Source organism: Scophthalmus maximus, chromosome 21 (assembly GCF_022379125.1).
Source record: "Scophthalmus maximus strain ysfricsl-2021 chromosome 21, ASM2237912v1, whole genome shotgun sequence".
Classification (NCBI taxonomy): Eukaryota; Metazoa; Chordata; class Actinopteri; order Pleuronectiformes; family Scophthalmidae; genus Scophthalmus; species Scophthalmus maximus.
In genome coordinates, this window is record NC_061535.1 from 7,925,001 (window position 1) to 7,942,573 (window position 17,573).

At 40.5% G+C, this 17,573-nt stretch overlaps 1 protein-coding gene across 1 annotated transcript in view; it reads left to right on the forward strand.

Annotated features, from left to right (window-relative positions):
• Window positions 1–16,427, forward strand: part of olfm3a (olfactomedin 3a) — an 18,704-nt gene extending 2,277 nt beyond the window's left edge. Inside the window, exons 2-6 of the mRNA XM_035619712.2 lie at window positions 11,764–11,907; window positions 12,300–12,455; window positions 13,297–13,516; window positions 14,819–14,925; window positions 15,128–16,427. Coding sequence (XP_035475605.2) covers window positions 11,764–11,907; window positions 12,300–12,455; window positions 13,297–13,516; window positions 14,819–14,925; window positions 15,128–15,805 — 1,305 coding nt within the window. The 3' untranslated portion in view covers window positions 15,806–16,427. The remainder of the gene's footprint in view (window positions 1–11,763; window positions 11,908–12,299; window positions 12,456–13,296; window positions 13,517–14,818; window positions 14,926–15,127) is intronic.
• The last annotated feature ends 1,146 nt before the right edge of the window (window positions 16,428–17,573 follow it).

The following is a 17,573-nucleotide window of genomic DNA, read 5'->3' on the forward strand; positions in this document are numbered from 1 at the left end:
TTAAATTTACGAATAACAAAATCTAAAAAATAAAACGCATTAAAAATTGATTCCTCTTATTTTTAAATGTTTTTGGCTCAGCAACAAATGATGTGCATGAGCTCCAGTGAGCAAAACCAGAATGTGAATATTGTGAATCTTTATGGATGTAGCTTTTTTATCTTGGGGAATTGGTTGCATCACCAGTGAGATATAGCTTTTTGTGGGCGCTTGGCCTCTGTGTTATAATGTGAGTGGGTGGCAGGCATTCATACACACACACACACACACACACACACACACACACACACAGTCACATGCACTTACACCCACGCACAGAGTCCAATTCACTTTTACTAGAAATGCTAGTTTAAAAAATTCACGAGTTGCAGTTTTCAAAGAAATAAAGGTCTTAGGTCATAAAATCTGACTCTGATAACACATGAAAAATATTGGTTGGAAATATGATCACAGCTGCAAAGGTTGGATAAATCCTGCAGTTGTTACTTGCTCTCACTTAAATGGCATTCTGTTGATCATTAGTCATTGTGAGTCAGTGTGTATTAGCATTCATGTCAATGATACACTCATCTGAAATCTGCTTGGCACTGACGACATATTAAAAGATGAGAGATGCAGTTGGCACACACCTACACGTCCCCACACACACATATTTAGTGATTGTAAAAAGACAGACACATTCTGGAGGTTTCATATTTCACATCAGCGTTTGCACCAGGGGCCAAATTAAAGACGACACTCTCTAACTATGTGACAACACAAACAAAGCAAACATGGCCACAAGTCCGCCGGCAAAGTCATCAGCTGTGATGCTGCGTGTTTCATGTTCGAAGCAGGGAGTTGTTTGTCAGCGCTGATTGAGCACAAATAAAGACAGAGAGTCCACTGATGGTAGAGGTGCTCGCTCATACCAGCAGATGTAACGTATGATGTGTCAATTGTATGTGGGACGGGCACATTTTGTGAGTCATACAGTTGAGCTTATTTTTGTCGGACGAGGAAATTCATCCTGTCCAGGAGTAACAAGACGTCTACGTACCGACAGTGACAGATAACAACTAGTCACCTTTTAACAACTGGCTTCTAGTTTATGATTATTATTATGTATAATCATAAAATGCTTGAAATTGCTGTCTTTCTTAAATTACATAACCACGACTTTAGAATATCTTTCTTTTGTTTTTCCAGCTCTTTTCTTTTTACTTCTCTGGGTGAACGCAGTTCAGTTAATAATAGTATAGGCATAATTACAGGAGTTGAGACATGATGTTAAAACTACCAGGGGCATAGTCACTGCTCTCTCTCTCTCTCTTGCTATAATTATATCTTAAGTGTTCTCCATAGCCGACACATATCACTGGATGAGAGCTGAAAGGCAGGTCTTGAGAGGGATGGAAGATATTTGTGGTCTCAATAAATGTATGCTGTACTCAATCAACCTGAGAGATCATTACGACCTATGCTTGTTAAGTTCTTACTAGCAATGATAAAATGCAATATCGCATATTAATTAGCTTTTAGATTCAGACTGGTGTTGCAGTAAGTAGGTAAAGCAGAGTAAGTTAATTACTGCCTCATTGACCATATTACCCTTTGTTAATGTCGCTACGCTGTCCATGCACACAAAGTACATAGAGAGTATATAATAATAATGAGGGGCAGATTTACCACTTAGAAATATTGGAAATAATGACCTGTATAAAGATGGACAGTATGACAGCTGCCAAAAGGATGTCAAAACTTCCTGATCGCCACCTGGTGGCTCGCTGCAGTAAAGGTTGCACACCCGCCTCCTCCATGTTAGCAGATGGGACGTTGACCAGACAAAAAAAAAAGAAAATTCAAATTCAAATAATTTTCTTCTAAAGATGGTTCCTGTCATTTTAGGTGGTTTTTATCTCTTTGATGCTTGTTTGTTTGTTTGTTCATGTTCATTTTTCCGGTTACTTTGGTTTTAATTGGTTATTTGATGCTATAAAAACAGAGTGATGATGTTATGCTCAGCAAACACAATATAAAAACAGTAAATTACGTGTAAACATAACTTCAATCAGCAAGTTTGTGTGACTTCACTGAATAGGAGAATTTAGGAAACCAACTGCCTTAGAAAGAAAAAGTAAGAATAACAAATAAGATTAATCCGAAGGGTTCCCTTTTTTATTTCAACAAAATAGCATTCAGAGAATTTAAACTAAATACAAATGAGAATATAGTGTTTCAGGAAACAAATTAAATCATAGAATATAATCCTTTCAAATAATTCATTACAGGATGGTACAAGGTGCCTGGTTGTCCTTGGGTATGAAATTCAATGCCCCCCAAAAAAACTCTGCCGACATAAAGGCAGGTCGCAAAGTCTGTCTGGATGATGCAATTTACTGCATGTCATTCCTCTACTCTCTCTTCCACATTTCCTCTCTTCGAAACAGGCAAAATATGCAATTTTTACAAAACACACTGCTAGAATTACATGTCATGGGTCTGACAGGAAAAAACATTCCCAACAAGTGCTCCGGTCACTTCAAGAAATATACTTCCTACTTTGACTTTTTACTTCAATGGTCCAATATTGATTCTTAAAATCCCAAGATTGGTGTTGTAAAATCTCAAATAAATGTAATGTGTGTGTGTGTGTGTGTGTGTGTGTGTGTGTGTGTGTGTGTGTGTGTGTGTAAATTGTCCACTGTGTTTAAAGTGAGTTATTAACATCATACAAAGGTTATTTAACAGTAGACGATTGCTGCTCCATGAGACGCTTTGAGTCACGACAGGCTTGTGAATTCATGGTCAGCTGACTCTGGACAAGGACCGAAAAAATTACTGAGCTCTGGTCTGAGCTCTCCGGCTGCGAGCTGGGAGACCGTGGATGTGGAGTGAACAGTGGGTTTCGTCTGTCCCTCGCGGGGAGCGAACACCAGCTAGCAGCTGTCTGCAGATATCAGGCTGATGTGTTGTCAACACAAACAGTTAAAGCAGTGAAGAATCTTTCAGTTTCTGTCGTGCCTGTGCTCACACTGATCATTAAAGTGGACATTTGTACTTACGTGAATCATCTGCAGCTGACAGTCCATGTGTAGCTGTGTGTGACGGACGGCATCTCTGTTTTTGAAAAATACACAATGATTGTGCAGGTTTTGTTTTTTTAAATTATTATTCCTGCTTAACACTAATGCACATGTTGCGCTGAAAACTATTGATGTGTCACGCTTTGTTTTTTTTACATTTGCAATGAATGATAATTGCTTGTGTGGCGCATATGCCAAAAACGTCCTACTTCTCATTTGTACCAGTGTTTCCTCTACTGGTCCCGGCAACACATTACCACAGTGGGAATGATTTACAGATATAAAAACCTCACCATGCATTGAAAATATATTGTACGAGGTTTGTTCTCTTCTGCAGTTTTTCAAACGTCTTTTTTGTAATGTGGTCTGTGTGAAAAATACTTTTAGGGCTGCAGAGATTTTTTTTTAATGCATTATAGCAAGTGTCCACAGGGAGAAATTGACAGCAAAGCTGAGAGGCCGGTTGCAGCTCTCCTAATGTATCCATACTCCAGCCACGTGGAGAATTCCCAAACTTGACAGATCTGCTGTGCCTCGTTACAATTGCTAAGCTGTGATTGGAACATCTCTGTTCAAGGGAGGGGTTTAGCAAATCGTCGGTTGTAGTTTTCCTGTGAAGCTATTGCACAGTAGAGATCAGTTCTCTGCAGCGTGGCCTCAGACTGCCAGAAAAGTCAACAAACTACGGTAGTTGGCCAACTGAGTACTGTACATTCAGAGCGCATGCCCGTTTATTCTGCCTTTTCTTGAAGTAACACATTGAGGAACATTCTCTGGAAGTTGCTGAGAGCCAAGTTATTAACTGAAGTGAAAGTATAAAGCAAAGTGGTTACTGCAAATGAATTGCAATGTAACTTCAAAGAACCTCCTGGAATGCACTGGCCATACTAATGTGATGGTGTCTGGTGTTCTGATTGTGTAAGTTTTATCCAAGTAGATCGTGTAATTGCAATTGTTGCACTGATGAAAACTGAACCAGAGCAAACACAAGTTCTGAATAATCTTGTTTCTCGGGATTGAGGCAGAAGTGAAAGCTCTTTGCTGCAGCTTCAACAACCGAGCATGCCAACAACTGCTCAAGATAATTAGAGGCAGAGAATTCAAAGGTTGCAAAAGAGCAAGGAATAATCAGCTGATCTGCATCTGCTGCAGCTGTTTGTAACATGTGAACTTATCTCCATGTCTGCAGATTCTGTGACAATATGGCACCAGTGTCCTTTTCCATGATTTGAAAATGTAGTTTTTTATGCAGTACTAATGAGCATGCTCTTAATTTACAAACACATCCCCTGAGAAGCTGCCAAGACATGTGCAGGTCGGTGACACGGATTTGAATTGAGCATCAATTAAAAAAGGGTGCTTATCAAGGCAGACTGCGCCACTGCAATTATGACAATAATAAAGTAAATATTTAAATGACAGGCCCTCCTCGGGTAAAATGCATCCCAAGAGGGTAAATCTCAAGATGATGTTTTTTATGAAATACACCATTCTTTCATTCATTTCTTCCTCTGCTTTAATTTTGGCTACTCTGATTTACCCTTCATATTCCAAAATGGTACTGGGCCATCTTCCCAAAAGTCATTTTTAACACTATCATAAACCACAATCTAAATTGTGAACTTTCTTGCTCAGTTTGAAATGTACTCTAGAGAATATCCAGACTGAAACCAGCCTCTAGACTTGTCAGTTTTCACCATTTAAGAACACAATATTGCACTGAAGACAGTGGCAGATTAAAGCATATTTTCCGATGCTCTGATGCGTCGCTCAGTAATAACTGTTAAGACCTCAGGACCCTGTGAGATGCAGAGGAGTGTGGTTATACAGACCTGAGTGTGACACTCGTGTTCCCTTCGGATGCTGCATTTTAAGGTGGTTGAATAGATTTGTCGTTACACCTCCAGAAGTGTCAACCGTTTGCCCGAGTTCAAGAACACGTTTGCTTTGAGAAAAATTTGACACTGTCGAGTCAAAACACTGACACACTCATGAGTCCTTCTTTGGCACTGCCTCCTCATCTTCCATGCCGCTATTTTACCAATATGTCACACATGAAAGACCATATAAAGTCGTCACTTTAAAAGTAGATTGCGAATGTCTTCAAGATTGATCTCCATCATCGTAAAAATTGTCAAAAATAGGAGTATGAATTATCATTGAAGCTTTAGACATCGTTGAACTTGGCTCTACCTCAAACATGCCGAGAAATAACTTTACGTATGAGCACTGTCATAGCTGCTTAGTATTCTGCTTGCGTATGCATTTTCCATTCCGTGTGGCCCGGAGCTGTCCACTGGCTTTACTCCACAGATAATGTTTGATGAGTGTGTCATTATCATCCTCCATGGTGCTTGTGACTGACGCGTTGTCTTGTTCAGTCAGAAGTCTCATTGAAGCACACCTTAGAGAAGAAGCACAAGGGTGTGAACGAGATAATGCCGGAGCTCATTCAGAGACAGTCCGGGGCATAATGTGCCGAGCTCCTGCACAATTATCTATCCAATCTTCTCCTCGCTGGGGTCATAAAAGGCAAGAAGGTGGCATGCCTCTAGGAAATTAATCTCCCTGCAAGCCTTTCATCACAGTCCCATCTGAGAGGAAAGGTGGCTCTTCCTTTTTCGCAGGATCTTTTTCCCCTCCCTCCAACCCTGCAGAGCGTGAGGCATCTCTTTGTCTGGGACCTTTTGGGTCTCAGGATTACTGCTGCCCAGATTGCTGCTGCTGCTGTGTGAAGGGGTGTTACCATTTGTCATTGTTGTCATAGATGTCTGCATCGGTCTGGTTACAAAGCTGGTTGCACACGCGAGTTCATCGTCCCCTGCCATTGGAGCTACAATGTTAACTCATTTAAGCAGTATGATCATCAGTTACAGTACTGACATGCACATTCCACTTCACTTGCCTCAAATACCCTGGTGGCTTTTTGTCTGGACAGGTTGATAGATGACTGGATAGATAGCATCTGTTAAGGTCTCTGTCAGTGGCAGGCAGGACGGCGGTATCGTTGTGATAGGAGATTTGGCTTTGTTGGCAACATTGGCTCTTGAGTTTGTTTCTAAATGGCCCTTTTTCTTTTCTTCTAGGACGGTTAGGGTTAGGGTTAACAAACTTCAATTTTAACCTGCAGATTGAGGATAAAGAACAGATTGTCTCCGAGAAAAGTAGATACAGGACTAATTCTTGACACATTTCTTAAGCATGTCTCACAATTGCTATTACAGCGTAAACAGAGCAGACTCTAAACAAGACATAATCATGGTGGAAATGACTAATCGCCAGTTCTGATGCCGTACCATGTAATATCCACATGTCCAACAGTGACAAAGAATTAGGTAGAAAAGACATTATACAGTGACCCTTGATGCCCATTGGTGGCCTCTCTGCAGCTCCAGTTGATGGTGTTGGTTATTTCTCATGCTATCTATCTTGGTCTTATTTATAAGATTTTGATCTCTGCCACTGACAATTTTTTTTTTACCTCCAGCTCCTCACCTGTGGTCTCCCCCAGGGGAGTTGCTAACATAGCCAGACTCCTACTGCTGCAGTGTAGCTAATGGAATCAGACATTATGAGACTGGCAAAATAAATTAGATCAAAAAGACCAAGGCTACACGCAGCAGGGTGGAGATTAGTTTAGGGTGAATCTGCACGGTGCATGAAAGAGATCCCCTTAGCCCTAAACAGAATGGTTCCTATACTAGAGTCCAACTACTTTGTGCAAAGATGTGCAGTGATTTCACAGAAGTGTTATTCAAGTTTGGCAAATACTGTTTGTGACGAATATATATTCTGAATATATATATCCTCAGAATGAAAATACTAAATTATCTCAAATTGTTTACAAAATTGATAGAAAAGAACAAGAGGACCAAACAGGTTCCTTTTAATGGGAACTGAATGATGTGCATGAAGAAATTAACCAGGAATCAACACTGACTCATACACTACCTCCTGCCGACCCTCTTCAACGGTGCTTTCAGAAATTTTAAAGGAAATTGCTCACAGTCACCGATGAGGATGAAGGAAATTGCTCACAGTCACTGAGGAGGATGAAGGAAGGGATTCTGATCTGATAGGGGCAGCTGTGGTGGATGTTGTGGGCGGTCGTCCACTTACCTGAATGTCAACGGTTCGATCCCAGCTTCCGCATGCGGATGTGTCCTTCGACGAGACATGAAACCCTGAACTGACGGCTCTTCCGGCAGTGCAAGAATCTGAATGTGACCGAAAAAAAACGCGGTAATTAGAAGCACCGTATGAATGTGGGAGAATGTGACATTGTCACATTGAGTGGTCAATAAGACTAGAAAGGTGCTGTATAAATACAGTCTGGCTTATTCTCCCTGTGATAATTTACTAACCAGTCTTAACTGTCTTGAGGTGTCCAGAGTTTATTAACTCAATATTTTGTAGCATATCAGTCATCGGATCTCATTTGCGCTGAAAATATATTCTGATGATTTGATTTAGTAAGATATAACTAAAGTTGCAAATCTATACTTATTTGTAAATTACATTGTGAATTATAAGGCTGTAGAGAAGAGCGCATTATAACAATGTAAGTTTACACTATACATCAATTTATTCATGAGTCCGCCTCAGGCGCTGACCCTGACTGTATCCTGACAGGCATACAGCCAGAACAGACCACTCTGAAGAACACGTCAGTTTACTATTTTATGTTATTTTTTTTTATCACATTTCGCTATTCCTCATATCCTAATATCTCTTCAAAATTTGTTAAAACAAAGCTGTTGAAAGGAGAAGTAGTCAATAAATTGTCTTGCTACAAACACAAAACCATAAACCACCAAACAACAAACAGGTGGCTGCAGATGAGAGGATAATAAGACATGAAACTGAGCAGAACTCCATTCTTTCCTTTAAATTTCTCAATGACCAATTCAAAATATACTCTACTGTAAATGTCTGAGGTACTTTACAGTTCAATCCAGTTGCCTCATAAAAGTCTACATTATTAGAGACTAGAAGTGGAGTCCCTATTAATGACTGACCTTGTGTGCAGCAACAAAAGTAACAAAGTCATGATCATTCATTATTAGTGGCTATTTGGCTGTCTAATCTAGTCACTGAGTTACATTATAGTGGAAGTTGTATTTTTATACAACATATGTTATAGTGGGGGTGTTTTCTTTTTAATAACTGGCCACTGTTAGATAACTGTAGTGGATATTGGGTGGATGCCATAACATGAACAATAATGTGACAACTCTGAACCTTCTTTTTCTTCACCAGTGAAAACTTGATGATGATGATTTTCTTGATTGGTCAGTGTTTGTTTTTGTTACACTCTTTTAGGCCACAAGATGCTGAAGGGCACCCTGGCACAGGTCTAAACAAAACTAAACGTGTAACTGTTTTCTTACATGTGATTTTTAATTTCTCCATGCATTCTAAACATGTGTGTTTGTTATGTGGCATTGCTTCCATGTTTTTCTTTTTGCCAGAAAAATATTTTAATTGTTGAAGGCTTTTGCCAGAGAGGCTTTACAGGAAAGGTTCTGATGGATTATTGGATCAAAACGGAGCATTCACTTCGGAGACTGTGGTTCAATCCTCTTTTAATTTTCAGGATTTGTACTGGTGTGCCCTATTGCCAGTCCCACTGTGTCCTGCACCAGCAGTTGCCCGGCTTTTCACAGAAGCACATTTGTCCACACCGGTCCACAAGCTGTGTGTCTGAGTGTGTTTGTGTGTGTGTGTGTGTGTGTGTGTATGCTGTCTGCTCAGATTTATATTGCAGAATTTTGGTGCCTTTATGTTGGGGTTTGGGCAGGGCCTTGAAAGAAGAATCTTTGAAAAACCCTCAGCTTTGTTGCTGTTTGTCTTACTCTTCAAACTAACGTAAACTTTATTTAACAGTTCTTGGCCTTATTGTTTAGCTAAATCGGAATGTTTTTTTCTTCTTTTTCCTGAAAAGTATGGCGTAAGAGCTGCATGGGGGATAATTATCCAATATACACAGAGAAAAGGTTACTGGTGGTTTGATTTTGGTTGTAGCACTCTTTTGAACAGGTTGATTTATTTTTTGTAAAGCAAAGGGATAAGTCAGAGGCTCATGTGCCTCAGCAACACAGGTTCCCTTATTTGGATGAAACGTTTCACTGTTCTTTTTTTGAGGTTTTGACTGTAAACATATTGAACACTGGCACAGAATATTGTTTGTTGGCAACTCCACTCCAACAAAATATTGATGAGCACTGTACATCAACTTTCAAAAAGCCATGAGTCAAACCTTGGCAAAGAGAGACCGGGAGATCAAGAATGAGCATGAATGTGTCTTGGCAACTGGTCGTGTTTGTGTGTGCAGTTCATTCTGTATGTAACCACTCGAGCGTGTGTGTGTGTGTGTGTGTGTTTGTGTGCGCGTGTGTGTGTGTCTGTGTGTGTGTGCAGAGAGCAGAACTCTGCTGGGTGGCTGGGGAGAGCTTTGAGCTGCTAGATGCTGTTTTGTGGCGATGATTAATGACCAGAGTGTGGCGTGCGGCTCTGTGAAACCATTGTAGCCTTGGAGCCTGATCTTCTTCCATCTAACATTGTGAGAGATAGAATATATTGAAAAAGTAGTCTTCACCTCATGAACAGGCAGAGATTCATAAAAAGAAAAATTCTGCACAACATCAGTTAAACAATACAACGGTTAAACTGCAGAGGTTGTACATTTTGTTCTCCATGTAAAACGGTCCTAGTTCACATTGATCTGATCCGCTCATATCAGCTTGTAGTTGTGTAACACTGGCTACACTCTTTTATGCCTGTGCTATCATGCATTAGCAAGGCAATCTTATAATATTCAGACACAGAGCAATTTCAACGTTCTTTACAGAGGCATGGAAACAAATTAACAGAGACATTGTAAATAAGACATTGAAATACCATTTAAAAAGAACCCTTCACAGTAGCATAGAATAATTAAAAACATTTAAATATAAAACAGTAAAATATTAAATTAAAGGTAATTTTCTCCTCATTTCCTTCATTTTGTCTCAAAGCTGGTGCCCTTCTTGTTTATCCCTGTACTTTCATCTCATACTTGCTGTTGTTGTACTTCTCTGCAGTGATATATCTGCCTGCATGCCTACTCTTACGCCTCTGTCTCTTTCCCTCCCCGTCAAGTCGTCTTTTTTGTTTTGTCCTCTCTTCTTGTTTTTTTCTTTTCAGCTTCTGTTTAATGTACCTGCATAACCACCTCTTCAAGACGCCTGTCAGTTCATGAACTCCCCCTCCACATTTACCTGCTTTTCTTCTGATATGTCAAGCGGATTACAGTGGCGGACAATGTTTTCCAGCAGAGTGCTTGGTGGCAAAGTACATAAATATTTATATGAATACAAAAGCCTCCTCGGACTTGCTTGTCTGTTTTTGCTTGATTGAAGTGTCAGTAAATCTCTCTATTGCCGGAAGGTGCACGGCCACAGGTCCTATGAATAATTGAGTAAAAACATTTCAAGTCACTTAAGGTGACTTAAAGTTCATGTCTTCAGTTTTCAAAGTTCTGAAACACTCACAACACTTATTTTTAAGTAAATTCGGTGGCAATGGAGCACAGAGCCAGACACAGAGCTGTATTTAAAGATACCCCAACAGTTCTAACATATTGAATATTAGCGACATAGTAGTAGGAAAGTAACTTAAACAACAGTTAGAAAAATACTGTTCCAATACAGCCTTTCTATTAAAGAATATTATAAACTTATATTTGATTATATTTATTTTATCATATGTGATTTAAAAAAAAAAAAAAACCTTTGGACATAATATAAGAGGGGTAATCTACTCCAACCCATGCAGTTATGAAAAAGAATGCATCCACCACAGGGTAATTCATTGTTTGCAGATCCCTTTCCCTGACCAGCTGTGGTCTGATCACATTTTAATTTGCCTTTCCATAACCAAAATCACAATTACAGAAGTTAAGGAATATGTATATGTATATGTGTGCGCATGTCTCTGCTCTAATTTAATCTGCAAATATTAGCATGTCCAGCCAACTATTTTGTGGTGACCTAACCCCTTGTTAACAGCGTCACTTACAGGCCCATGGAGCGTTTCATACTCAAACTTAATGGAAACCAGGTTGAATTTGGAGCCATTCTGTGTTTTATATATACAGATGACAAGATAGATGCGCCCGAGCCAATCCTGAGATTGGAAACCACCTTGGGCCTCTTCAGCTAGCGAGAGGGCAATTTTCAAAGACATGCTCTAGCTACCCGTTGTAATTCTGCAAGCAGAGGGGCAGAATGGAGGCAGCCACATGTTTATAAATGATGTCCATAATCCAGACCTGAGCGAAGGCTTGACTCCTCCAACATTCTCCTAAAAAAGCCGTATATAGTCTTATGGCCACAACAGAATATGCATCACAGATACTTTTTTTGTGTGATTCATTTCTGAAATATTACTGATATACCCCCCCAAAAAAGTGAACTCCCTCGAGGTACACCTTTGACTGTGCATGTCTGTAGGTGTAGCTGCACACAAATGATGACGTCTGTTCAGATTTTTTTTTTCCATCGTGGAAGGATTTGTAGCAGCATGACTTTGCTGCTAGTCTCAGAATTAAGTGGAATCAGCTTGCAAAGAGAACCCGTTTTACATAAATATCAAGCAAATCACCATGTAATACATGCAGTCATATATCGGTCCAGACTAATTTTAATTGTACTTGCAGACTATCGGGCCAAAGGAGGGCTGGCAGGTGTACAGCTCCGCTCAGGATGCTGATGGGCGCTGTATCTGCACAGTGGTGGCACCAGAACAGAACCTTTGCTCCAGAGATGCCAAGAGCAGACAGCTCCGCCAGTTACTGGAGAAGGTAAGGGGAATATTTGCCATCAGAGTGCAGCAATGCACACACACACACACACACACACACACACACACACACACACACACACACACACACACACACTGATGACGGAATAAAGCTTTATAGTTATTTTCAGGAGTATCACGCTTGCTAGATGTTTTCCCATGAGCGTTTAACATAGGTTCACTGCTGTGAGGCTTTGTCACATTTGTTCTTTCTCAACAATAGCCTGCAACAGATTCAGGCACACACGCAGCTTCACCGGGGAGAACCCGTCAAAGTGCCTTTATATTAGCTGCAGGGAAAGGAGAGAAAGGGAAGGCGTCATCTACTCACCTTAAATATTAAACACCCGCTTTGTGCATATAGCTCTGTTATTCACCATGACTTCTTTCCAGGTGCAAAACATGTCTCAGTCCATTGAGGTGCTGAACCTGCGAACTCAGAGGGATTTCCAATATGTCATAAAGATGGAGAACCAGATGAAGGGCCTGAGGACCAAGTTCAGACAGATCGAGGATGACAGGAAATCCGTCATGGCCAGGAACTTCCAGGTATTTTACAGCCATTATCTATCATAGTCTGGTTTAGTCAAATGTTCGGTTGACCTTGTCTATTTAGTTTTTACTTATTCATTTGAATTGTTCCATTAATAAACCTTGTAAGTTAGATCTTTCAGACGAGTTAAAGAACAACTCAGATAATTCAATACTGTGCTAAATACTGTGTTGGTGGTATTTGCTCGAGTCTATGATGAGAAACTGGAAATCCTCTATGGTTTTAGGTTTAAATAAATGCATTTGACTGATACGTTCCAAACACTGTCTTGTTTTAGTTTTACACAGTCAATGATAGTATAAAGAATATCATTAGCATAGGGACGCTCTGGGTTTGGCATTTCCGATGTGGGTATATTATAGATATTTAGCCAAAATATATAAATTTGACATCAGCCACTTGGAATACCCATCTCCTCTCCCTTTATGTGGAGAACCTCTAGAAAGGATGCACACAATAAGCTGTTGACAAAGGTGAGGAGAAGATCCTTTGTCAATTTGTGTATACGAAATTAAAGAATATAATATGCACACTACAAAATATTCAGAAGCGCTCTGACTTACAGCTTTGGTTGTTTTGCTGCTGCACTTCCCCTGTGTGTGATTGCAGCCGGTATGGGAGTAGAAATACGACTTGTGTGGAAAAATTATAGACACTGAATGAAGGGGTAAAAAAATTAATGTTCAGAACAAACACTTGCATTGCAGGTACATCGGAAATGAAGCAATGGTTGGCCACCAACAAATCTGAATATCCCATTAACAGTGTATCATTGTTCCCACTTTGTTTCACCTCTCTGTGTTTTCCATCTCTGCTGCTGTCATTGCTGCTTGGTAGGAGCTTAATGACAAGATGGACGAGCTGAAGCCGCTGATCCCCGTGCTGGAGCAGTACAAGATGGATGCTGCACTCATCTCCCAGTTCAAGGAGGAGATCAGGAACCTGTCGGCAGTGCTGACAGGCATCCAGGAGGAACTTGGGGCCTATGACTATGACGAGCTCTATCAGCGAGTCCTGCGATTGGACAGCAGGCTTCGCAGCTGCATGGGCAAACTAAGTGAGTAGTGAACAGCACAGGCAGCTAAATGCTAACATACCTGACAATCCATTTTACTGCTATCTGAGTAAACTGTTAACTAATTAACGCAAGTGCATCGTTTTCTAGCGTCGTATTGCACAGGCCTTGGTACTTTTAAATAAAGAGCACAAGGACAACAGTATTTGCATGATGCCATGCATCGTCACAGCCATATTGTTGTCATAGTAACAGTCTTTTGTCTAGCTGCTCTCTCACAGTTGAAGAATATAAGCAAGTATAAGTAGTCTTTGTGAATTTTCAACGGCACCATCCTGGTTCCCGGAGTGCCCTAAGGCTTTTCGTTATTAATTTGCCCTTAAACCATAATAAATGTTTAATGGCAGAACGTTTTCACCTCAAATCGGTGGTGGTGAAAGGTGGCGAAAAAATGTTTGTGGGACTGTATGGTGTATGGACAGCCTGTCGCTGTTCAAACAGGACAATGTGCCAAAATCTTAAGAGAAAATTGATTCATCATATTGTTTTCCCTAAGAAAACAGGTGCTAAATAAGACCACACATTGAAAGCAAAGTGAAGAAACCCTAGAAAAACACTCTATCAACACTATTGAGGGTAAACGTGGCTCTGGTGAAATGTGTGTTTTAGCCAACTTTTACACAGATTAATGAACACTGCTGCTGGACCACATTTGAACTTTATTGTAATTAAAGACCAACTGTCATTTGCTAATTTAGCTTTGAAAAAATCTGTTGTAGTTTTCCGAATTCATCTGCTCATAGCTAAAGATTTATGTCAGTATATAAATCGAGCTCTTTACATATTTGAGTCTTAAGTTTATGGGCTAGACATTAGAACCCGAGTCCTGAAAAGCTGTGCATTGATCAAGGCTAGTGGAACCAGGATCATTCGGTCAATTAGCCGCAATGTCATCTATTGTCTCACGAACGCGAGCGCTGGCAGTGGGTGGTCCATTTCGGATTTTATCGTTCTATCGCACTATAGACGGTCCACGTTACAGCGCTTAACTTAGTTTAAAAATGTCTATTTTAGGCATTTTATATGTTCTATTGGTGAAGTAGCATTGATCACGTTGAGGGGGTGTACATTTTTGGGAAATCCCACGCATAACCCACCGGCTAATTGCACCCTGAGTTGCACCATTTTGCTTTAAGTTAGATTAAGCGACTCTCTGCCAGTGCTATGTTAGTATGGACCGAGGGCAGACTCTCTGCTGGCACATGCATGAGATTGGCTTGAGGAATCTAGTTAGAGACACAAACCACCACAGCACATCTTATCGCTGCATTTCTTTATTAACAGCATGTGGGAAATTAATGAAAATCACTGGACCTGTTACGATAAAGATATCTGGAACACGGTTTGGGGCATGGATGACTGATCCTCTAGCAACGACCAGAAACAACAGGGTGAGTTATTAAAAAGCAGCTTTCAATGAGCTTTGCCCCGTGTAAAATGTCTATGTCGTGTTTTTAGAGAAGGCAGATTATCACAATTGCTGAAGATAGGACTGTTATCATGTTTGATTAAAAAGTGGTTACTGGAAGATTAGTTCTAATGGTTGACATGCATCAGATTTGAGCTCCATTCTCTTCGTCCTCTCCGACGCAGGTTTGGTATATGGACAGTTACACCAACAGCAAGATTGTGCGTGAGTACAAGACGATGGATGACTTTGTAGCAGGCGTTGTCTCTCGAACCTACAGCCTCCCGTTTAAATGGGAGGGAACCAATCACATGGTGTACAATGGATCGCTTTACTACAACAAGTACCAGAGCAATATTATTGTCAAGTACAGCTTTGAGACGGGCAGTGTGCTGGCCCAGCGAGCTCTGGAGTTCGCTGGCTTCCACAACATGTACCCGTACACGTGGGGAGGATACTCCGACATCGATGTCATGGCGGACGAACTGGGAATGTGGGCCGTGTACGCCACCAATCAAAATGCCGGAAATGTCGTCATCTCTCAGATTGATCCTGACACCTTGCAGGTTCTGAAGACTTGGAACACCGAATACTCCAAAAGGAACGCGGGCGAATCGTTCATGATCTGTGGGACACTCTATGTCACCAACTCCCACCTGTCAGGAGCAAAGGTTTACTACGCTTACTCTACCAAGACTTCATCGTACGAGTACATAGACATTCCCTTCCACAACCAGTACTTTCATATCTCCATGCTTGACTACAACGCCAGAGAGAGAGCACTGTATGCCTGGAATAATGGACACCAGGTTATGTTTAATGTCACCCTCTTCCATGTCATAAAAACTGAAGATGACTCTTAGACATCATGTTGCTTTTCCAGCCACAGCTAAAGCACCATTGTGTGTGATCCAAGGACCGACTAATTAACTATCTTTTCCTTTGTGAAATCGGACTATGGTATCTCTACTCGTAATTACTTGAACTTTTTCTCATTTGTGGCTATGGATTCTTGGCTGAATTAAGCATGGACACCAGTGACTTGATACCTTACTGGAAACATGTTACACATTTTTCTTACACTTTTCCATTGCTGCTGCTATGACTAGTATGCCTTATTTGCTGTGTTGGGTCTGCCAGCCAGAGTCTCTCCATAGATTTTAGCATGTTCACATTTTATCTCCAGTGATTTCTTGTAATATTTGTGTTTTTGTTGTAGATCTGATTTGCTTGTGTTTTCTTTTTTTGTCTATTTAAAAGCCTATTTAAAAGTATGTAGACCTAAAATGAACTCTCCCTTGCATATTTGCTACCATGTAAAGTTAGCTGATTATTAAATGTAGTATGCAGTCTTTTAAAGATGAGCCTTTAAAATATTGATGTTATGTATGTCTCTGTGGTAGAAGACAATTTGTATTTTTTATAAAACAAAACCATAGAATATCTGTGCATTTTCATTGAAATAAAAAAAGATTATACATTTCATTAAAATGGTCATGGCTGGTTAAATTGATACCTGATCTGGTGGAGAAACAATCAGCCCTTAGATTAAATGATATGCCTTAAGCCTATTGCAGCAATGAAATCTTACTGAAACATTTATCTGTTATTTTTAAGTTAGTTTTTTTCTTATTTAAATGTAAGGAAGGCATCCTGCTGCACGTGACATACAATATCCATGTTATGCCAAGCCCAATGACACCCTGCATGATTTATGGATCATTGCTTTCACTTAACTGGCATCTGCAAGAGTCAACTGTGAACTTTAAGTCACAAATAGATGATGTGGCAACACAACCTTTGACACTTTGATCACCTCTGCCTTGTACCACTGCCGAGGGATGAGAGGACACCTGAAGAAGTGGCGGATTTCTCCGGTTATGGAGTACAGGGACAAGTTAAGCTGTTTGTGGCTGCACAACAGCGTTCTCACAAGGTATCATGATGGTTGTGATGGCGATGCAGACAGGAAGGCATTCCTGAATTCCTGAACCATCATTTGGCTTTTCAATCAGCACGAATGGGCTTATAAATGCTGGGATGATTCACAGCGTTCACTGTAATTTCCTCCTCACCATCCCGTATCTCCGGCAGTGTGACATCTGCCTTATGGCACCTGATGGTGGGTTTCCAATGTGTCATAATGTGGTGTCTCTCTTTTATGGGTAAACACACAGTTACAGTTACGTTTTCGCGCAACGCACAATCAAGCACGCCTGAGGCAAAGAAAATCTGCATGTGCTCTCATAAACAAACACAGACACGCAGCAGGAGGTGGACTGTAATCTGTTAATTCCATCAACCTCCATCAGAGGTCGCAGGGAACTACTGGCTCTGTATCATGGCCTTCAGTGGCTTTTAATGGAAATGACGAAAGTTAGAAAAAAGAGACAAAAAGGAGATAAATAATCATCATGCTGCCTGCAATAAAAATAAAAGGAGTGTAGAAGCTTTTTAGCCTCTGTAGCTAAAATGTCAGACACTAAAGCATTTCAAAATGTCTGTCCACTTACTTCTCCTGACTATGTGATTGGGTTTTATGTAAGCCCTCACTGCTGTCTTCCCTTATTGATTCCCCATCTAGGGATCCCAACAGTAGCTCACACACGCATCCCCACAGTGACTCCACCA